Below are 23025 nucleotides of genomic sequence, written 5' to 3'. Positions count from 1 at the left end.
CAGTGTTTGAAAATGGGGACAAAATGCTCCCAGCCTTAGAGAGCAAAGTCTCCCATAGTCTGGCAGCCCACATCAATAACAAGTTGTTCTTGTTTTTTAGTTCTTTGTATTGAGCTGTAATGAAGTTGTTGTGTGTCCTCATTTTCTTTCTGCCTCAGTGTTTTTCTTCTCAGGGCAGAGAGCGAAGCAGTAAAATCAGAGATTGGATAAAATGGGGAAAGTGAAATTGCAACAGATGTAGTGGAGAAAAAAAGGGAGGGGGATGGTGAAACAATCGCCAGATGTACAGCTAGAAAGTATTTCCTGTTATAAATAAAGTACAGTTGACTCGACTGTGTGTGTGTGTGTGTGTGTGTGTGTGTGTGTGTGTGTGTTGCTGCATCACATCCAGATGGCTTCCATTCACCAACCCCTGATATCAGACAGGAACAAAAGGGAGGGGGGAGCAGCGCAGACCTTCGGTGTAGAGTCGGCCTCGTCTTAAGTGATGGAGCGCACACACACAGAGTTGCCTGGCTTCTTTCCCAATACCTGGCTGTCTCAGTCACCCTTTCTGTTAATACTCTCACGCAGCCTATCACTTCCTGTCTGTTGGCTCTCCTTTACTCTACTATGTACTGCTAATATTGCTGCTTTTTGGAAACATCTTATTTCCCTTTACTCATGGTTTTCTTTTAATTCAGGGATTTTGTCCAATTCTTCAGCTGTGAACCTTTGTTTTGGCAGTTTCTACAGCCTCAGTTATGGACACATTTTTGTACCTCTTATTCATCCAGAACCAGTCTCTCATGACACTCTCTGGTAGGCAAGTGACCTTCTGGGCTTCCCTGATTTTGGATTCCAGCCTTCTCCTCCATGGGAGGGCTTTTATATCCGATTCTATATATAGCTCTTTAAACCTCATTTTGGTTGGAAATGTCCTCCCACTCGATTAACCTTTACCCTGTTCTGCCACGCTCTTCATACAAGGTCATGTGAGAATAGGTCAGTGTAATGAAGGTCATCTTCATTACTTAACTGTATAAACATGAGTAATTTTAATATTTATATTACAGGAAAGGGCACTCATACAAAAGTTTGTTTTTATTGGTTTTCCTTGTGGGCAGTCTTCCAGCTGGTACCGTTTAATGTCTGCCTAGGAAAAGAGATTTCAATTAGTATAGAATGTTTGGTTAAGCTGGTGGAAACCAGTACTTTAACACTTACATTTTGGATGAGATTGTCTTACCTTTGTTTTCTTTTGATGGTGTGCCAGCCACAAGAGTCCTCAGGCATCTCGAGTGCCGTTTTAAAGGTTCCTGGTGCTACCCATAGCTATATTAGTTTATTGTAGATTGTAGTCGTTAGGCCAAGTGGGAAATATTTTATTTACTAATTGCAATTATGTTAATTATGTCTACAATATTGATTTGATATCAATAAAGGTTATTACGTAAGACAGTTAGCACTGTTGCCTCACAGCAAGAAGCTCCTGAGTTCAATTCCACCACCTGGCCGGGGTCTTTCGGTGTGGTGTTTGCATGTTTTCCCCGTGTTTGGATGGGTTCTTTCCAGGTACTCAGGCTTCCTCACACAGTCCAAAGACATGCAGTTAGCGCAGTTAGGTTAACTGGTAACTCTAAATTACCCATAGGCGTGACTGTGAGAGTAACTGTTGTCTGTGTCTGTGTGTTAGTCCTGCGACATACTGGTGACCTGTCCAGGGTATACCTTGCCTCTCGGCCTAAGACAGCTGGGATAGACTCCAGTCCACCTGCAACCCTGAAAAATGATAAGTGGAAGAGAATGGATGGATGGAACCCCAGATCATTGTATGACTTGAGGACCAATTAGCCGCAGTCTATAAAAGGCTGCTAGTTAACATCAGAGGCTGTTACAGGAACCATGTCCCACCCCTGGCCTACACTCTTTTTTTTGGAATTTTAATGTTGGTGAATAAACACCAACAGGTTTGTCTGCACTTCATCTCTGCCTCAATCCTCCTCTTTGAACCCAGCTCCTATAGGCCATCCTAACAGTCAGGTATTGGTATGGGGAATTTACTCCAAGTCAATTGGATGTCTTATTTCTAGCCTCCTGTCTATGCTGGTGCCATATTGTTATCTGGGGCGATCGTGGCTCAAGAGTTGGGAGTTCGCCTTGTAATCGGAAGGCTGCCGGTTCGAGCCCCAGCTTGGACAGTCTTGGTCGTTGTGTCCTTGGGCAAGACACTTCACCTGTTGCCTACTGGTGGTGGTCAGAGGGCCCGGTGGCGCCAGTGTCCGGCAGCCTCGCCTCTGTCAGTGCGCCCCAGGGTGGCTGTGGCTACGATGTAGCTTGCCATCACCAGTGTGTGAATGGGTGGATGACTGGTTGTGTAAAGCGCTTTGGGGTCCTTAGGGACTAGTAAAGCGCTATACAAATACAGGCCATTTACCATTTGTTATCTAAACCCACTGAAGAATTTGGAGCATTTTCTGCTGTGTGCCACGTGACAGGAAGAGAACCTTTGGACAGTGCTCAGACTTGATTACCCCACACGGCCTGGGGTTAATGCATAAAGATGTGGGGACATTAACTGTCAGTTAGATAAAGTGTTAAACAAAGCCATCTGAAGCAAATCTGTTTGTTCAAATTAGCATCAGCAGATGTAGTTCTACATTTTTTTTATTTTTCTGACTCCCGTGTATTAATCGCAGTGTCAGCCTCAGAGCCTCTGTGTCATTTGAACTTCACAACACAGCTCTTACTTGTGATGCCTCATCGGTGTATCTGTGGCCAGTTGTGGCTCTTCATCACTCAGCATGGTATTATCTTAACAATTAGTGTAACTGCACACTTTTGTCTTGAGGCAGCAGATAGAAAATTACAGTCAAAGGTGCAAATCATATGTGCATCTACATATTACACCTAGAGGAGCTGCTTTGCCATGGAAACCCACACTGGAGCTCCCAGTGCAGTGTTTGTGCTAATGTTGATGGAAGAGGTTTGGAACTCTGCCGTTATTAAGTTTCAGAGCGATGGCGATTTGTAGTCCTTATTGCTTCAGGGCTTGGCATCCCCATTCTTTACTTATATGGTCTGCAACTGGAGTTGCTGTGGTTCCACTTTGCTATAATACCACTTCCAGCTGGTCATGGAGTAATGACGAGAGAAGATGTTTCAAAAACTATTACAGTATCACACCTGAATTCAGTCTTTAGAACAATCACAGATGTGGTGCTTGATTTTATACACTTGTAAGATGAAGAACATCTGAATCAGAGATTAAGCTGTGTGGTCTGGTAGTTTTAATGTAACAAGTAGTCTTAAGTTAAATCTTGTTAACGGCTCATCAAATGGCTCAGAGTCTGTATTTCAGTATATACTTACAAAGGCACATATCTGCTAACAAGACTTTCTAGTTATCGTTCCTTTCTCTTTCTCATCATTCAAACTCTGAGAGGGCGTGGCTTGGTGGCAAAATGTGTTCATCATTGCAGAAATCTCCTGACGCTTGCCAGGCTCCCTCCCTGGCTCCCTCTAAAGTCGTTAGCTGGCAGACTAATTAAGAACAACCAGACAGTAGCACGTGCACGCTGACTCTCGGGAGGCTCTTCATCATACAGCACCAGCAGAACGAAGTCTCTGTCATGAAACCTCCCTCAATCTCAACCTAAACTCTGAGTCTGGAGTAGATTTCATTTTACAGCCATGTTGTCTGAAAACCATTCATCATTTATCAGCCTCCTGCCTGCCGCTGCTGCTCATTCATCATTTAAAGTGAGTTAGAGGGTGTCCACAAGGCTGTGATTCATAGTCTACTATTCTGTCTGATGTGTTTGCTGTTTATTTGTCTCTGTCTGGCCATCTTCCCACACGAGTGTTTGTGTTCTTCCCTGAGCCGTGACTGGGCTCAGTCATGGTGTTCTCCAGCTTCACCTGTCAGTCCCGTGCTTTTCTACATATTGCATCAGAAGGTTTAAAGAAGCTTGAACTTGTGCTACAGAAGTCGTCCGTGCAGTCACAGGAGCAACAGTTTAGTATCCTGAGGGCTTTTTACATGGTCAGACTCGTGGCCAGGCTTCAGACTCTAGTCTACCATCTTCACCAGATCTGAAAGACCTCCTCCAGAGCAGTGCCTAAAATGGAATTCGTTTTTTTTCTTCCTCAAAACCACTCCTGTGAAATCTGTTCCACGTGCGAGTGGCGGCCGCCCGCCTCGTCTTTGTTTCAATATTTCAGAGTCACTAAGTGGTGAGTTGCCAGGCGATGCAGCAGGGGCAGCACGATTAAGGGGGCGTGATAGGCAGCTTGTGGCTGAGGGCGATCCGGAGGGATACAAAGCCCAGTTGGCTGCCTGCCCGTTTTCCATTCATATTCCCTCTGCCAACACACAGACACACACACCACTTAGCTGTACACACCCATATACTTCCTCACACAGTTGCCAGACAAGAGACACTCTGCACACTTGTGCAGTCCCACACACAGCTTTCACCCACTAAACCGAGCACTTTCTCTGATTAAGACCCGCTGTAAAGAGATGCTAATAAAACATGGCTGCTGCACAAGGTGCTCAGCTTTCTAATTCAGCTAACAGCCATGCAGTCAACACTGTTAAATGTTTTGGTAAAAAGTAAAACTTGATGTCTGTTTATCTCCTCAGGACACAAGATCTGTGTGCTTGTGATGGGGAGAACCAAGAAGATTTCCCCGGTGAACTAACACTTCATTTTGACCCCCTGACCCCAGACGGGCTGCCGTGTACCCCTGCTAACGCTGTGGAGGTGCACAGGGGTTCACAGCCAGGTGAGGACAGTTGCAGTAGATGTTTCACAGACCGGCAACAGCAGATTTTGCTTTGAGTTATATCATATAGAGTTATCACGATGGGATAGTTTGACCTGCTATGAAACCAATAAAGACCAAAGCTATGTTCTGATTTGGTGTTTTACACTTTTTATTTGGTGGCTCATCAGTAATTTGGTGGCATGAAGTGGGTTAAACCAGATACTGTTGTATCTTTGATAATGGAAGTCATTTCTTTGTACAGGCTGTAGTGAGAACATAGCTTATACTCACTACAGCCTGTACATACTTATAGTTACAGAATATTCACAACATACTTCATACCGTGTACATTATAACATACCATAATAGACCCATTTCTGTAATATACTCACATATCTATATTATTGCTAATATATATTGTAATATATCTATATCACTAAAGCACTTCTGGATGGATGCAAACTGCATTTCGTTGCCCTGTACCTGTGCATGTGCAATGACAATAAAGTTGAATTCTATTCTATTCTTTCTTGGGTAGTTATCAAGGGTTATATAATTGAATAAACTGACTTTTTAGGAAGTTGAATAAGTTTTTGTGCACATAAAACAATGTACAGCGACATTTCTTTCTTACATTTGTTTTGTCTGGCTTTAAAGCCAATATCAGAAATGAAAGTTGTTATAATTGTAAAGCGCTTTGAGGGCCCCGAAAAGCGCTATATAAATGCAATCCATTATTATTATTATTATTATTATTATTATTATTATTATTATTATAAGCTTATTAAATCTGAGAACAAAACAGAAGAGAAATCCCCTTTTAATATCATCTTGTAAGTAGTCTGATTCACTATAGGAGATGAAGAAGTTCTGGATTTTACGTACTAGCATCCTACACTTCCTTTTCCTTCATAGAATTTAAGCCCTAGTTGGACTAGGTTTCCCTTGTGACATGCATTTGTTTCTTCTCTCATTCTGCCTGTGTGTTTGGCAGGAGAAGTACTTGTTTCATCACCCTGTCGCTCCTTCCCAAGTCCGGGAGTTGAAGGAGTGACGATGTGAGACTGACATTGGGCTAATGTGCAGGAAATCTCTGTGCTTGTGTGTCCAAACGTTTCACTGGTACTCTAGAAACTGCCAAAGATGGTAGTCACCGAGCTAATGCTGAACTGTGCTGCTTTAATATGGTATCTCGGTGAAACTGTTGTTAGCAAAGTGTGACATCGAAGTATGGCTAACGGTAGTTTCCATCTTCTCTGCTGCTGCCCACAGACTATGTGAGGAGCAGTGGGAAAGTCCCAGAGGAGGCTGTCGTTGATGAGGAGGCCATCCTGACTCTCCTGGAGAACAGTCAGTCTTTCCTCCCACTCTCCCAGACATCCAACCACTCGACCCTGTTAGGTAACACAGCCTCTTTCATTCGTGCACGTTTTTAATTTTCTATGCTCGATTTTGCTTCCCATGATTAAACTGTGATTTTTAGGTGATAATTTTAAGGCCGTCTTCCGCAAACAGCATTTCAAAGATGCCGATTCAGTGGTCGGGTCATGTGACTTTGACTCCAGAAGCTTCTGAAATGGATTTTTATGGCTGTTTTGGATTGTTGTCCTGTTGTAAAAGCCACTTTTTTCCCCTTTCCATCCATATTTTCTGATATTTAGTGGATTCTTTCCTCCATATACATCTGGTTCTTGTCCACTTGGCTGCCACTACACCCTGAAAGGAGAAAATATTGACCTCAATGCTTAACAGCTGTCCAAGTGTTGTTTTCTTTAGTAAAAAGCATCTTTAGTTTCTTCTTGTTCTCTTCTACATTTTAAATTCTTCTAAGTTGGTGGCCAAAAACTTGTGAATAAAAGTTTGTAAGCAGACGACATTTCTAGCTTTGATTAACTGGCTGATCTGGAGAGAAAGTTATTGCGTACAGCTGTCTGATATTGTCTGTGTGCTTTATTTTGTCCTCCATGCAGACAGCAGCCGGGACCAAGCCATCATTGACTTGCTGGCAGGCCTGGAGGACGATGGTTTCTGCAGGACACCCGCTAGGCAGAATTCCCAGTCCCGCTCACTCCCCGGTGTCACGAACTACAACTGCAACAGTGATGAAGAGGAAGCAGGCCCAGAACTGGACAAGGAAGAGGCAGAACTCAGTGTTATAATGTCACAGCGTTGGGACAGCAACCCTACTGAGAGTGCTTCCTCTCAGAGGCATGTTTATCTCTGCATGGTTGAAGGCAAAAGTATAACCATCAGTTTTAGAGTATGTTGTGCATCAAAATGTTTTCATTTTTTAGTAATAAGTACAAGTGTAAGCTACACCTTTTTTGTTTCTGGTTGTATCTTAAATAAATAGGTGAGCGATCGCTGTACACGATCTGTGAGTCATCCCCAGTGAGCTCTGCCTGGGCATTTTTCTTTAATAATACGGTTCCTGTCGTTGGTGTGTGTGTGCACAGACCCTGCATGAAGGAGACAGAAAACTGCTTCAGTGATGCCCAGCAGGAGTCCTCTGACGAAGACATGGAGTGGAGTGGAAACAACTCTATGTTCGCTAACCTGTCCATCCCGCAGCTCGATGGCGCCGCAGACGAGAGCAGCGGTGAGTTGTCCTATGATGAGATGTACTGATAAAGCATGAAGTGTCAGCTTGCTTTGATGCCCATCTGACACCCCCCACTGATTCACGCTCTGTCAAGTATGTCAGGAGACGGGATCTGATAGCTGCTACAGAAGACAAAGTTAGTATGATTTTTAGTTTTGGCTCTATGACCTGACAGGCTACAATTTGATGCCAGACTCGGGGGTAAAAACTGACTCTCTGGGGTTAATTAACTGTTCCGTTTTTAGAGCGCGCATGTGTGTTTGGAAAGATGACTACAACTTCATAGACTGGTAATAGACTCATTGTACATGGACAACAAAATATGGGTACTTCACGCCAGCTGTGCAGGAATAAATAACAAACAGGAGAAATGTATACCGTCGAGAAGAATATCATATGCTTTATACTTATTATGAATTGTTTTTATATATTTAATAACTCATTATAGATATAAGATCTGTCTGCATATATTCACATAGAAGTATTATCAGTCCATAGCATGACCATATTTGAGCTGTTATTTATCACCCCACCTGCATTAGATGACTTTATCAGTAGCTCAACTGGGCCAAAAGCAGAACAACTACATTATCAGAAGAGCCAGAGCAGAGAATGAGGGACAAGCTTCCTGCTGATGCACATGTTAGTGATGTTCTAGTTGCCCTGTGTCTTATGTAGAGCGATGGTCACTTTCTTATTGAGCTTAAATTATGAATTTTGGCATTCAACATGTTATAATGGCATAGAAATATTGTAGTAGTTTGACTTTTTAAAATTTAAATTAGTGCTGTCAGCGTTAATAGCATTAAAATGACGTTAACGCCATTAACGCGGCAAATCTCGGTTAGCAGGTTAACACGTGTGCAGGGCTGCATGGTGCTAATGCGTTGATGCCGCATTAGTGAAACGTTTGGGGTGATCCACGTTAACTCGTTAACGGAGAATTGCCGTGTTAATGCGGTTATGGCGTTAACGTCCTTTTAACGAGATTAACGCTGACAGCACTAATTTAAATATATCAAAATAGTGATCGATCTCACCCTGGGGTTTTGGGCTAAGATTCATGGGTGATTGCGCTGTCTGATCAGATGAATTTCAGGTTAATTTCTTGCAGCTGTGGATACTAACTGATATGCCTCTTCTTCTCACATGCTGTATCCATAGATTCCTCCTTAACAGATAGTGGCTCAATGACGCAGTCTTCGCTTACGGCCACTGAAAAGATGTTGGGCAAAAGAAATCCCATCCCAGGGGAGACGGTCCACCTTGAGCCACCATCTACAGCTAAGATCCTTTTGGAGTGCAAGCATCCCGAGCACATACCAGTTCACGTGTTGGACACGGAGCAGCCGCTTGACAAGCACTTTCAGTTAAAAAGCAGTCAGGACAGCAGTAGTGAATGTTTGACAGGGTTCAAGGTGAATAAAGAAATCCCCTACATCCAGCCAGTCAAGCACCCTATTCCCTGCATATTAGCCAATCACCCTGAGGTGTCTCCCATCTGCATGGACAAAGAAGAACTACGACCTTTGTACACCTACGATAAGAAAGCTTCGATAGCTTTGGATAAGACGGATATTGAAAGTTTCCCATTTGGTAATGGAAAGGTCGCCAAGGACAGGAAGAAGTACAGCAGTATAAAGAATGTAGAAACAAACCGTCTGTCCATTCTTCAGAACCACAGGGGCTTTTCTCTCTGTTATTCTGAGCTGAGAAACTGCTCAGCTAAGACTGACCTGGAACTGAACACAAAAGACAATAAAAGCCCCCTTCTGAGGAGCATCACATCAGCCCCATCGACCTTGAAGGAGGACGAGTTTCTTGATCCTCATGAGGACGAAATTGGTAAAGACGGCGAGGAAGGAGATGTCGGTGAGCTGAAAATCAGGTACGAGGACTATCAGGAAAATAAGACTGAGAGGACTATTGTTGCCCAGCAGGAGGCACACTACAAGTTTTTCCCCAGTGTCATTCTCTCCAACTGCCTCAGCAGAAAGAAACCTGGGAACAAGAAAATGGCTGACACCTGCAGTAAAGTAGAACAGGCCCAACCTCGCAGGTCTAAGCTAAAGATGAACAAAAAAAGGCTAGGTATGACAGGACCTAGGAACAAATTAAAGATGGTCCAAAGCTCTACCTCTGATGGCCAGATTAGCACCGGCATCACCTCAGTAACACCTGCTAGTCCTGTGACTACGGACACTGAAATGCTGATTTCTGAGGATCATCAGGATTTACAAGAGGCCGAGTTGATCAAAGAGGAAACGATTGTGAAAAATGAGTCTGAAAGTGAGGAGCGGTCCATAGGTGAACAAGCAGAACCACAGCCAGAGCCCCTTGTCTCCAGCTCTGCTACCAATTCCTATTTTTCTGAGGAAACTAAAGACTCTACTGAGGATGTGGTAAGCCCACTGCAAGATTTGTCTGCCAAAGTCACCTGTACTAAACCGTCAGCACTGCCAGGTAGTAAATACACCCTGAGGACCAAACGGAAGATGAAATATGATTCAGAGGATGGGGAACACTCAAGTGCTACTCGTTCTAAAAACCTAGCTTCTGTCAAAGAACGACTTAAGGACAATGATGTCTCAGGTGGGCAAGAAGTAAAGTATCAGAGAAGACGCAAGAAGGAACCTCCTATTATTATAAAGTACATTATTATTAACAGGTTCAAGGGAGAGAAAAACATGCTGGTGAAGATGTCCAAAGTGAATGCAGCTGAGCAGTTGGTGGTGTTGACGCCAGACAAGCTAGAGCACTATAAAAAACTGGCTCCTCTCAAGGATTTCTGGCCCAAGGTACCAGAATCCACTGCTGTTAAGTTTCCCGTGACTGAACCAAAAGCCAAAAAACATCCCAAAAGAAAGGCAAAGGTTAACTCCACAAATAAAAAGACTATCAACAACTCCTCCAAACCTCTGATCAGACAGGGTGAAAGGGTTCAGAGGCCAAAAGGCCGCAAAAAAGCCCCAGTCCTGCCATCTCTGCCACCCCCTAGACCATGTTACTGTGAGTTGGCACATGACTATGATGTTGACTATTCAGATGTCATGGTAGAGTTGGGCTACCTCTCAGATAGATCCCAAAGCCCGAGAGACTCAACGCCTCCACGCTGTTGGTCCCCAAGTGACCCCCTCATGAATACCAGGAGTTCAAAAGAGCTGATAAATCCACACATTGACCCATGTCTTAGTTCTGCTTTCCAAAAGCCACATAGATCGTCTACAGCCAAAGGAGCATGTAGTAAGTGTCAAACTGCCAAACCCAAGAGACTGTCAGATGCTAAAAGGAAAACAAGTAAGTCTGCAGAAAAGCCTAAAACTGAGAAGGCAAAACAAGGTAATCCTGCTATTTCGAGGCAGAGGATCAAAGCTGGAGGGGCTGTCAACAGTTCTACAAGCACTACAAGACCTAGAAGGTCTCGTAAAAAGAAAACAGAGGAACCCAAAAGCCATGACTTAAGTAAAGAGAGCTCCCAACTCCTTTTCCCAGAGGATGAGTTGCCTCCTTCTGAGAACTCTTCACAAGAGGTTCCTCCATTTCAACAGCAGGTGGGCAAAGACAGCCAGAGCACGTCCCAGACTCCATCTACACCAGAAAGGAACTCAGTAACCAAGTTTATCAAGCCAAAGGTTGAAGACTGTGAGACTTCCATCATGGAGGTCAACCAAAGCATTTCGGCACCTGCTCAGACGAAGCAGCAAGCTTGTCAGACCACCGTGGTAAAGGCAGAGGATTCACAGGATTATTGCACAGACTTTCTGCCTCCAGTACAGGAACACAATAAAGATGCCCAGCTAAAAGAAGGTCTCCCACACTCAGGCCCCAAGAACGGGGAGATCCCCCCTCTCTCTGAGACCCCATCTGGCTTGGCTGTCCTCAAGAAGCTTCTTCAGACGAGGCAGAAGGGACAGCCCCTTCCCATACAAGTGGTTGGTACAGCAAGCCACTCTACAGCCATAGCCCAGGCGGCAGCACTTCTAATTCCCACCACTAAACCCACTAAATCCAGAAAAGCCCCCACCCTCACTTCTCGGAAACCCAGGGCCCCAAAATCTACCACAGCAAAAGAAAAGGGGCCGAGAAACAGGAAAGGCAAGACAAGCAGTACTCAGCCAAAACTGTCAGTAAAGCAGGAGGGAAGCATGTCAGATGAATGTCCCCTCTTCCTGTCAGACCCGGGACTGGACAGATGCAATTTCATAGAGGACAGCTTGTCACCAGAGCTCCCGCACAACTACACATTTGATATAAATGCTATCGATCAAACAGAGTTCTCCAGTCCGTACAGTGGCAGTCAGTTTGTCGTGACTGATAAAAATTTACCGGTCAAATTCCTGAGTGACATCAGCCAGGATTCTGTATCTGCTCAGGCGCCGGACTCCGAAAAGAAACTTGACAGGCTGCTTTGTTCTGGGGAGGATCTTCAAAGGGGCTCTGACTGCAACAGAGCAAGGCCGGACAGCCCCGACCTTTTAGATGGGCATACGAACCGCGAGCCTACATCAAGCCTCACGTCCCTCAAGAGCAGAGAGTGGGACTTCTCTTTAGGTAAAGCCCACACGCTCAGCCCCTTTCAAGACTTTCACTGTGAGAGGAAAGAGCTGCTCTTTTCAGTTTTCGACTCACTGCCTTTAAGCTCCGCTTCATTCGTCGACCACGAGGGCTCACCAACAGGTGAGCTGCCGGAGGGCATTGACGGACTAACATCCACCACCCCCAGCAGCTCTCCACGCTCCATCAGCTCGCTATCACAGGTGAGGGCAAGCCAGCTGCAGCGAGGGACAGCGGCCGGAGGAGCCCACATTCTCAAGCCCCTCATGTCCCCTCCCAGCCGAGAGGAGATCCTCAGCACTCTTCTGGACCTGGAGATGTCAGAGGCCACCTTCCTGGAGCCTTTCTGCAGTGACCCCTCTGATGCCCCAGGGAAGCCAATGTAAGAGTAACAGCAACAGTAACCATCATCTAGCATGCATTATTTACTAAATATAACAAAATAAATGTATTAGTAAAGTTTTCACATAAGAGCCAGAATCTAACTCAGGGGTGTCAAACTCAAATGCACAGTGGGCCAAAATTTAAAACTGTCGCAGGCTAACATTAATATTTATTGAAAAAAAATCTTCCTCCAGATATAAGAATTAAACTTTTCTTATGGACTTAAACAAGTTTTGCTGAAAAGCTGAATATGGAACAAGCAAAGCTTAATACTAAACAATATATATTAGGGGTGCAACGATACACAAAATTCACGGTTCGGTTCGATACTTTGGTGTCACGGTTCGATATTTTTTCGATCCAAAAAAATGTTCATGCCTTTTTTAATTTGTCATTTATTAAAATTATAAATATATATTTTAACTCAAAAGTACAGTTTTTAAATTTAATGTTGCTGAAACAAAGTAATAATAATAAAAAAAAAATCTGATTGAGGAATCACTCATCTTTGGAAAAGAGAGTTTATTACAGAGAAATGTCTCTTTCCAAAATGAAAGCTATACTATGCGCTTCTTCTGGGCTATATTCTCAGCAGCATATTAAACATATCAGGTCCCCATAAGGAGAATCATGTGCTAATGGCTGTCTAAATGACTCGGGTAAAGTTAGTAGCATGCTTGCTTGTTGTTTTTGTCTGCTTCCACTTGTCTTTGCACCAGGATGATGTCGGAGTAAATGTGCAGTCATATTCGTTGTGTTCCCACTAGTGCTGTCAGCGTTAATCTCGTTGAAATGACGTTAACGGCACAACACGGAAAATCTCCGTTAACGAGCTACCCCTGATCGCCCTGTGCATGGGGCTGGACGGCGTCAACACGTTAACGAGCTAACTGCGCTAACACACTAGTTCCCACCAATGTAATTGAGCATTGCATGGCACATCCAACATACTGTTTTACTTTTGTCCATGACGCGCTTACCTTCGGGGTCATACGTCACATGAAAACCAAAATAGTTCCAAACACCAGATCTGAATGAGGGTGGGGGAGGTTCAATTTGCCATGTTGCAAGGAGAGCTTAACTTCTGTCTGCTAGCTTGCCCTGCGCTCAGTGAATCTGCGTTCGACGACTCCGCCTAGGCTGCACTGTCGAGCGCAGATCCACTGACAGCATCGACAGAAGGAAAGTTGATAAAATAAATTAAAAATTTTGTATTGTTCGATACATATGCGTACCGAACCGAAAGCACTGTATCGAACGGTTCAATATCGAGTATCGTTGCACCCCTAATATATATATTAGCTGTATAATACCAGTAGGCCAGCTCTAATAGTAATTTGGTATGGCTTTGTGGGCCAAATGTAATTAGGCTGCGGGCCAGAGTTTGACACCTATGATCTAACTGATTGTGATGGTTGGTAAGGTTTTATATTTGTTTGTGGGATTTTTTTAGCTTCCCTCACAGGCTTTTTAATTGGGTTGTAAAACATCTTAATCGACAAAGTACTGCAATAAATAAAAGGAAGGTTGTCAGATAAGAGAATAGATGTCCAGTGAGGAAAGAGTTTTAGCATTTGTTTTAGACTACAGCAAACTCAATCCTTTATCATTAAATGTCTGAAATTTCCGTATGTTCAAAAAGAAATCCACTGATCTGGCTCTGTTTTATACTGTCTACATGATGATTTATTGTAATTCAAATGGAAATGAGTGTACTGATCCTTTCCTCGTCTTTTCTCCAGGGAGGTCGGTGGCCGTAAGCTAACAGTGGGCACTCGGCTAGCTCGGGAACTTGCAGAGTTTGGTGGAGACCTGTCTCTGGAAGGCCTCCATTTCTGGAAGACGGCCTTCTCGGCCATGACGCACCCCGCCACCACCGTTATCTCATCTTGTCAAGGAGCAGAGGCTTCAGAGACAAATAAACAAAAGGCAGAGGGTGACCTATCCTCATCCAGCGATAAGAAGGTGGTGCTTTTGCCCTGCAAAAACCCACCAAGCCGCAAGCGTGTGCAGGTGTGGCTAAAAGCTAGAAAGCAGTATGAGAGTCTACAAAAAGGCAGGAGAGAGTGTGAGGTGCTGAAGACAGAAAGGGCTGGTCTGGAGGTGGAGGAACATGGGAGCTCAGAGAGAAGCGAATTGCCAGCTGCTGACAGAAGCTTGAAGGTTGAGCTCTGTGGTAACTTTTCCTGTACCAGAACTCAAAGGAGAAAGAAACAGAGCCTGTCTTTAATCCTGTCTCCGCTGGAGAATACAAGATTGAGGTGTAAATCCACAGAAGCAAGTCCAGTTTCAGATAAAGGCAGTGTCTGTCTTGAACAGGAGGACAAAAATAAAGAGGATGATGATGATAAAACCACCTGTCCAGAGTCCCCAGAGCTGCCTACATGGCAGCAGTCCCATCAACCAAGCCCCTCTGGCCAAGGACAGCTCAGTGAGAACAAGCCAGGTGAAGACTCTCCAGAACCGCTATCACCTATGCGCTGTAATTCCCCAGAGCTGCTAAGAGGGAACCACAGTCCCTCACCTCTCGCTGTCAGTGACAGGGATGAGAGGAGAACCAGTCCCCAGCTCATTCACAGCACCCCTTTCTTGAGGAGGCGATGGAGAAGCAAAGAAGATCTGGATCCAGTGTGCAGCACACCCATATCTCAGGGTAAGGAATGTGCATCTGTCTCCTTTGATGTTGTGACACCATCAACTGTTAGAAAGAATTGCGGTAAATCCTAACTTGGGAAAATTCAGCATGGAGTTTCTGTTATTAATATTCACTGTTATTCACTCCTTCTCTGGTCTAATTCCCGCTGCAGAGGATCCTGTTTCTCAGAGACTTCAGCAGAGGAGGCGGAGCCAGGCAGACCCCCTGAGAAGAGTGTTACTGACCACGCAGATGAAGGTCAAAAACTGATTGTGATTTTTCTTTTTAGACTTTTAAAACAAAAACTACAAGCCGCACGGGTCAGAAAGTCAACTATTTAGTATCACTCCAGAACATTGCATGTAGCAGTCCTGTCTCTCAGGTCGCTGATCGTTTGATGTGCCTGTGATTTCCTCCTGATTCCAACTTTTCTTGTCATGTTTTTTTTATCCCCCACAGAATCAGTTTGCTGCTTTGAATGTGCCAAAGAAAGATAACTCTCAGATCGAAGGGCCAAGTATAGCCAACTCCTACGGCTTTAAAGTCAGCATGCAGAACCTACAGGATGCCAAAGCTCTGCATGAGGTAAGTCTAGGGCAACTAACCTGTAGCTCTTTTCCAAGTCGATGAATAAATGGCTTTGTTCTGGTTAGATGTTGGTTTTGCTTTGTTTTGTTTTTAAGAGGAAGTGTCCACCTGATTGGGAAGAAGGATTTATTTCCCCAAGTATCATCACAACATCCTGCTTTCGACTTTGACTGTCCTATCGCCAAATCGATATGCTTTACACAAAACAACTAAATAAAACCAAGACACACCCAGCTTTGAATGTAGGCCTGAGTACAGGTGTTTTGAATGTATGCACAGATTTGATTAAGTTCAAGCTTTTTCCAAAAAGGCCTGAACGTAACTGAGATCACTGCCAGCACACGTAGATCTCATTAAATTCAAAGAGAGGTTTGTCATGTTTTCATGGTTTCAGGCCTCTTTAATATCTCTTGAATACTGTAATTTCTGTTAGAGTGGATGGTTTATTTATTTATATTAATGATTGAGCTAAATACGAAATAAAAGACTGTGGTTTAACAGGCAGAGGGTGACAGGATGTGCTGCTTTTAGTCTATTAAACCTCAAATGTATTTGTTTCCGCCTCCATCTTCAGGTCCAGCACCTGACACTGATGACCATGGAGCTTCATGCAAGAACCCGCCGTGACCTCGAACCTGACCCCGAGTTTGACCCCATATGTGCCTTATTCTACTGCTTCAGTTCAGATACCCCCCTGCCTGATGTAGACAACACCCAGCTCACAGGGGCCATCGTGGTAGATAAAGACCATCCAGGTTCCGGCCAAGGTGAAGCACGCGAGCGGTGTTTTCCTCCGAGAACATAAGGTTCGATCACTAGTTTTAAAGCCACTAGATAATTGGCTGTTTTTTTTTTTCTGTTTCTAATCGCTCCCGCAGGATCCAGAGGAAGAACGCCGTTGCTGGTCAGATCAGGTGTTTCTGGGCTGCAAGTGACATACGCTGCTGATGAGAAGATGCTGTTTGACGTGTTGGTCACCATCATGAGGAGGTGTGTGCAACTGTTTTATGAAAGGGAACCAAGGGCAGAGTTGCTGCAACTGTAGTGCATCATTACTATCATTTAAATTTGCCTTCATTGTAGATTTTACACCTCCTACAGGGGTGGGGGTGGGATTTGTTTTGAGAAATGATCTCCATCTGCTAACACGGTCTGTTCTGTCAGATTTGACCCGGACATCTTGGTGGGCTACGAGGTGCAGTTGCATTCTTGGGGCTACCTCCTTCAGCGGTCCTCAGCACTTGGAGTGGATCTGTGCCAGCAGCTGTCACGAGTGCCAGGTACAGCCAGGAGCCACTGAAAGTAGTCCCTGCTGTGGTACCCAGTACGGCAGTTCAGGGGACGCAGAAGTAAAGATTTGGGGGTTTTGAGAGGAAGCTACTTTCAGCCGCTGGTAGCTTTCAGCAGGTAGCTCTGCATGTTCGATTTAGACACAAACAGTGACGACTTAACCTCTACACCCTCAGGCACACTGAAGAAGTGAGTCTGAAAGTAGGTGAATAAAATCAAAAACCATACCTGATTGTAATTTAAGATTGTCTTCTCATGCAGCTCTGATCCATACTTTTGGCCAAAGATGTTTCTTTCTTCAATTTGATTACTTTTTTTAAGGAAGTGGATGAAGTCATAGGGAGCTAGATCAGATAATTCAGTACAGGTGGTTAGCCGGGGTTACACAGTAGTGCACAGTTATGGTCACTTCTGCCGAAAGGTCTCCCCCCTCCATGTGGGCAGCCAGACCCTGGCAGACAAATGTGCACAACCTATGAAGAGAGTAAGCAAAGACACTTCTGAGGCTTTTGACTCCAGTGAAAGGCGGTGTCCATGGGACACGACAGTGAGACTCACTTGCCTCAAAAACTGTCAGTTTAGTGTTCATGACTCAATAATAAAGGGAGAGATCCATCTGCTGACCAAAAAGAACATAAACACTAGTCTCATTTTGCAAAAAAACATCTCAATGATTCCAAAATTCTCTGCAAAATATTCTGTGGATTGAAGGAAGAAGAGTTGAACTTGTTGAGTCCTGTTACATCTGGAGTTGGCTGTTACGAGAACATCGTGTCATCAGTGGTAGTGTGATGGTCTTGAGCTGCTTTGCTGAGACTTTCTGTAATCGATGGAACCATGAGCTCTGCTCTCAACAGAATATCCTAAAGGAGAATGTCCAACCATCAATTCATTGCACGAAGCTCCAGTGATGTTACATATGAGGAGAATGATCTGAAATGCCTCTGAAGAAAAACGTGTAGTGGAAGTTTTGGCGTGGCATAGTCACAATTCAGATTTCTATTCAAATTCAGATGCTTTGCCGTGGCTTTAAACGGGCCATTCATTTTCCAAAACCCTCAAATGAGGCTGAATTAAAGGTTTATTTTTGGCATGGGGGCAGGTAGGCTTCGAGAACATTTTCCCTTAATGCATGACACTATCATTTAAAAACTGCATTTTGGATTTAGTCAGGTTGTCTTTGTCAGATTTTAATGTTAGACAGTCCGGAACGTGACAAATATGGAAAAAACTAAAGTGACAAAGGGGGCGAATACATCTTCCCATCTTCCTGTCTCACTAGGTGTGAAATTCCCTCTTAAAATGTGCTTGTGACTCATCAGGGTTGATCCACAATTAGCAGCTGGCACTAAATGTGCAGCCACATATTAAACACGTGCAGTACTTTACTGTGCATCCCTGTTATTGAATCTGACAGTGTGAGTTTGGCTAATGAAAGCCAGTACATGGTGTGTGTGCTGGATCTGGTGCATAATGTAGGTACACATTGTAGATAATATAAGTGCAAACGTGTAGCCCCATTTTTGTGGTGTGCCTGTGACTGAGTCTTGATACAGCATGTATGTGTATGTGTTTGCCTGTATAAGTGTGTGAATGTGTGATTCCCTTTGAGTGTGTGTGTGTGTTTGTGTACTCGAGCTGAATGGAGAGCCTCTGGCGGCTTCCCTCCTCTGTAATCGGCTGCCTGTCTGGCTCTGTGCGTGTCCTCAGGTGACTCCAAAGAGAACCGCTTTGCTGCAGAGAGGGATGAGTACGGAGCCGACACCATGACAGAGATCAACATCATCGGGCGCATCACCCTTAACCTGTGGAGGGTGATGAAAACTGAGGCAGGTGTCCTGGCATGACCTCCTCACAGCTTTGTAGCTCGTGACCTACTTTCTGTCTTTCCACTTGTTTTTCCAGCACGGCTCTCCCCACTTTACTTTTTCTGCTGCTGCTTTTTCTGTGACTCTTATTTTTTTCATAGTTTCATATAAAGTGAAGCTCTCGTATTAACAAATAAAAAATGTTATCATCAAGTAGTTATTATTGTCTTTACATTCCCTCAACCCCTGTGACTCCAGTTTTCTCTGTCCTGTTGTTTGATTCTGTTTACTGTGAGCTGCTGCTGTCTGAACTGGTCCAGTTGTTTTGCAGCTTTATGCTGTGTGCTCTGCTGCTTTTGGATTAAAACTACTTTTTTTTTCTCTCACCAAGAATACACGGGGATTCCCTCAGTCAGCTAGGATATATAGATATAGATATATCTATATCTATAGATATATCTATATCTATAGATATATCTATATCTATATCTATAGATATAGATATATCTATAGATATAGATATATCTATATATCGAGAGAGAGAGAAAGAGAGAGAGAGAGAGATCTCTACAGCTCATCCACAAAAAGACTACAATGTGTGATTAGTGGTCACATGTAGACACTTGTATACATTTAAGTAAGCTAACACATCTCTTGTAAAAGATTCAGAGTTTTAGTTGAAGCGAGGAAACGTTAACCCTTTGTGCTACTCTTTTCCTTGCGTTCTGTTATTGCTATTATTTGATTCTGATCCATAAATTGTGTAAACGTCAGAGAGAGGCAGTTTTGAAAAATAGAACTAGAAAATGTTTTTTCTTTCCTCCTCCAGGTGACGTTAAACAACTACACTTTTGAAAACGTGGCCTTCCATGTGCTCCACCAGCGCTTCCCTCTCTACAGTCCCCGCACTCTCTCTGACTGGTTTGACCACAACACAGACTTGTACAGGTTTGTGCCGGGGTCAAACACAACCAGCTTTTTGGACATTACCTTACATGAAATTAAAAGATGTAGTACAAAGAGATGGTTGTAAATTTCTCATAATTGACTCTTCCCTTGAAGCCAGCTCTGTAACTCTGGCTTATATGATTATCCTGTTTGTGTTGCTCTAGGTGGAAGATGGTGGATCACTACGTGAGCCGTGTGCGTGGCTGCATGCAGCTCCTGCAGCAACATGACATCATTGGCAGAACCAGCGAGCTGGCCAGGCTGTTTGGAATTCAGTTTTTCCACGTTCTGACCCGAGGATCACAGGCATGCACACACACACACTCACAAACAATTCCCAATAATTTTTAGTTCAGTCCTCAAATAGCTTGGTAGGAGACACAGGCAGGGCATTTCTATGGAAAATCCAAGTTTGTGGTTCAGTTCGACCGGCTCAAATCGACCGAGGTCAGTCTATCCTTCCTGGTTAGTTAATAGTTGACTGTTCAGGTAGATGAAGTCCCTTTGATGTTCTCTGTGTGAGATAACTGCAGATTTTTTTTTTTTGTTTTGAAACCTCAGGTTCAGTCATGGGGTGAGAAAAGTTTAGAGCATGCTTCTGTCTCAGTGCCGTGTGAGCAGGGTTTTAACCATGTTGGTGAAAATGTATGAGAACATTTTAAAAACCCAGTTCTGTGTGGTGCAGCCTGAAATCTGTCAGTGGGTAACAAAGTGGGTCGTACAGCTGATGACCGTCTTCACATCGAAAAATGCTGACGAGTGTGCGGTAAGAAAGTGGGATGAAATCATGTTGCAGTGCTAGAGTTACACTCATCAGCATTTGGATGTTAACAATGGATCGTGTGTGTGTGTGTGTGTGTGTGTGTGTGTGTAATTTTAAAATTGTCCAGTAATTCTCATCCAGTTTTGGAGGTGTTTTTCTGCTCTGCTGGTTTAGCGTTGAGCTCACTGTAGACGAGCCCCGCCTGTGCTGGTTTGATCACTGCTTACTGCTGCACAGATTTCTGTGCACACTGATGCTGACGTGCGCTAACATCATGCAGTTACAGCCTCAGAGCACAATGGGAAACTGTCTAGGCTCTCAACTGGTGTCACAGCTGTTTGCCTCAGAGGTTGACTAAACAGTATGACATTTAATCTGTTAACACAGTAAATGTGTGGCTGATGTTGATGTTTTCTAGTTGAAGAGATCACTGCCTACACATGATTTCAAAGCCCTATAATCTTGGACTGTTTTGATTTAAATGAAATGAAGCATCCTCTTGGATGAAGGGTGAAACATCCAACTGCCGCCTCCTCGATTTCTCAAGGTGACCATGACGGATGACTGAGAAGTTACACAGACAATTTGATTTAAATATTAACTAACACAAAAATATTACTTATTAGAGAGACAGATACATCTGCTCTGCAAACAGGGATGATGCTGCGCCCGTAAAACATTTTAACAACTGCGGATTGAATACAACCTGATACTGGGGTCTGATAACACCTTCCTAAATCTGAATCAGCTCCAGCAGGGTATGAGTGATTCTCTGACTTCCTGTACAGACTGAATGCAGCTGAAATCTGTTTGACTTGATTGCAGCTTTTTGTATGTTTCCCAATGCTGCTGCTTCCACCTGCCAAATATGAACTAAAAAGTAAAAAAACCCTAAAAACTCTGAGTTACTTAAACACACCGAGCGTGCTCCAGATGAGATTGTCATTAAGACGTCATTAAGAGTTTTGTTTGCAGGTGGTAAAAATTCCAGTTGGATGTGTGAAGGAACAAAAGGAATAATAAGTCAAACTTTGTTTCCTCCTCTTGTCTTTAGTACCGTGTGGAGTCCATGATGCTGCGTGTGGCCAAGCCCCTAAACTACGTCCCAGTGACGCCCAGCATACAGCAGCGTGCCCAGCAGAGGGCTCCACAGTGCATCCCTCTGGTGATGGAGCCCGAGTCCCGTTTTTACAGCAACTCGGTGGTTGTGCTGGACTTCCAGTCGCTCTACCCTTCCATTGTCATCGCATACAACTACTGTTTCTCCACCTGCCTCGGCCATGTGGACAACCTGGGAACGTAAGGACATGACAGGCCCACACAGCTACAGCATGTAGAGAACTCGCTCAGACTGCACGCCTGCCAGGAAAATCTCCCTCTGGCAGCGGCTTCCTCCCCTCATTATTTTTAATGGAACAGGCACGCTGAGAGCTCGGCATGTTGTTCACAGCTCAGGGCGGCGAGCAGCGCAACTTAAGACTGAGTTCAGGTTTTCAGTGAGATTTGTGTGGTTGCATAGCAACAGCAAGGAGCCATGAACACTTCTTTCCACATGCATATGTCTGCTACATTGAAGTAACACAAAAAGAGTGGTTTGTGGCAGGCGTGCACAGGCTTCATCCTCAGCAGAGACAGCTCAGTGGGGTGCAGTTCAGATTTCTACACGGGCATTTTTCTCACTTATACCTGACGCTGTCTTTCCAGACAGTAATATTCACATTGCAAGAATAATGTTAAGTGATTGAACTGGTGTTCTTGTTCACATTCTGTCTCAGGCCTGATGAGTTTAAGTTTGGCTGCACCTCCCTGCGAGTCCCTCCCGAGCTCCTCTACCAGCTCCGCAACGACATCACCGTGTCGCCTGGTGGCATCGCCTTCGTTAAGGTACAGCAACCTCATCATCATGACCGTTGTCTCTGACGAGACCTCACCAAGCTCTTAGTGTTGGCGTTGTGATGGATTGTCTCATTAGTTGCTGTGAAGGGCCAGTGCCTCCTAAGAAAACCCACTTTGTGATCTCTGTGCTTCCATTCATTCACTGCCTGATTGCTCCACATTGCCCGTTTTTACCCTGTTGTGCTACTTAAGCAGCTTTCACAGTAGATCAGGAACATCTTTATTTTTGTTATTTACACTGAGAGATATTGTGGGCCTAAAGCTAAACTTCTAAATTGCTTTTTACGTTCTAAGTTACAGCGCTTCCCCATGCTGCAGATCAGGCCCATTTTAGGTCCTTCTTAGAGTTTTGGTGCAACCCTACTTTATGTTTCTTCATTGTAAAAAAAAAAAAAAAAAAATCTGTGTTTTAAATGATCTGTGTTTTATTTGTTCTAGTCTTCAGTGCGTAAAGGTGTCCTGCCCATGATGCTGGAGGAAATCCTCAACACAAGGATCATGGTGAAGCAGTCCATGAAAACCTACAAGCAGGACAAATCCCTGACGAAGCTGCTGGACGCACGGCAGCTCGGACTCAAGCTCATCGCCAACGTCACCTTTGGATACACCGCTGCTAACTACTCTGGGCGCATGCCCAGTGTGGAGGTAGGCTCAGCAGCAGCTGCTATATGGTCTCTGCACTGTGCACTCCCAGTACGATACCACTATAATCCATGAAAATAGTTGTTGTTGCTTTGTCAATCAAACTATTTTCTCTGTATTATTGTAGGGCCTTTACCTTGAGTCAGTGTTGCTGTGAATGTAG

General features: G+C 44.2%; 1 protein-coding gene across 2 annotated transcripts in view; it reads left to right on the top strand.

Moving 5' to 3' along the window:
• The window catches only part of rev3l (REV3 like, DNA directed polymerase zeta catalytic subunit), a 95274-nt gene that overhangs the window by 63225 nt on the left and 9024 nt on the right, over nt 1–23025 (top strand). For both annotated transcript variants that reach the window (XM_085381619.1, XM_085381620.1), the window contains 17 exons: nt 4628–4770; nt 6025–6153; nt 6723–6960; nt 7209–7351; nt 8519–12290; nt 14035–14945; nt 15100–15185; nt 15387–15512; nt 16090–16282; nt 16394–16505; nt 16680–16795; nt 18516–18634; nt 19443–19561; nt 19726–19867; nt 21379–21623; nt 22100–22208; nt 22659–22865. In XM_085381619.1, the coding sequence (XP_085237745.1) occupies nt 4628–4770; nt 6025–6153; nt 6723–6960; nt 7209–7351; nt 8519–12290; nt 14035–14945; nt 15100–15185; nt 15387–15512; nt 16090–16282; nt 16394–16505; nt 16680–16795; nt 18516–18634; nt 19443–19561; nt 19726–19867; nt 21379–21623; nt 22100–22208; nt 22659–22865 (6910 nt within the window). The remainder of the gene's footprint in view (nt 1–4627; nt 4771–6024; nt 6154–6722; nt 6961–7208; nt 7352–8518; nt 12291–14034; nt 14946–15099; nt 15186–15386; nt 15513–16089; nt 16283–16393; nt 16506–16679; nt 16796–18515; nt 18635–19442; nt 19562–19725; nt 19868–21378; nt 21624–22099; nt 22209–22658; nt 22866–23025) is intronic.

This window comes from Rhamphochromis longiceps, linkage group LG15, assembly GCF_057381845.1.
Source record: "Rhamphochromis longiceps isolate RC_006_pf linkage group LG15, R_longiceps_female_GT1.1, whole genome shotgun sequence".
NCBI lineage: Eukaryota > Metazoa > Chordata > Actinopteri > Cichliformes > Cichlidae > Rhamphochromis > Rhamphochromis longiceps.
This window is presented reverse-complemented; position numbering and strand designations above follow the sequence as displayed.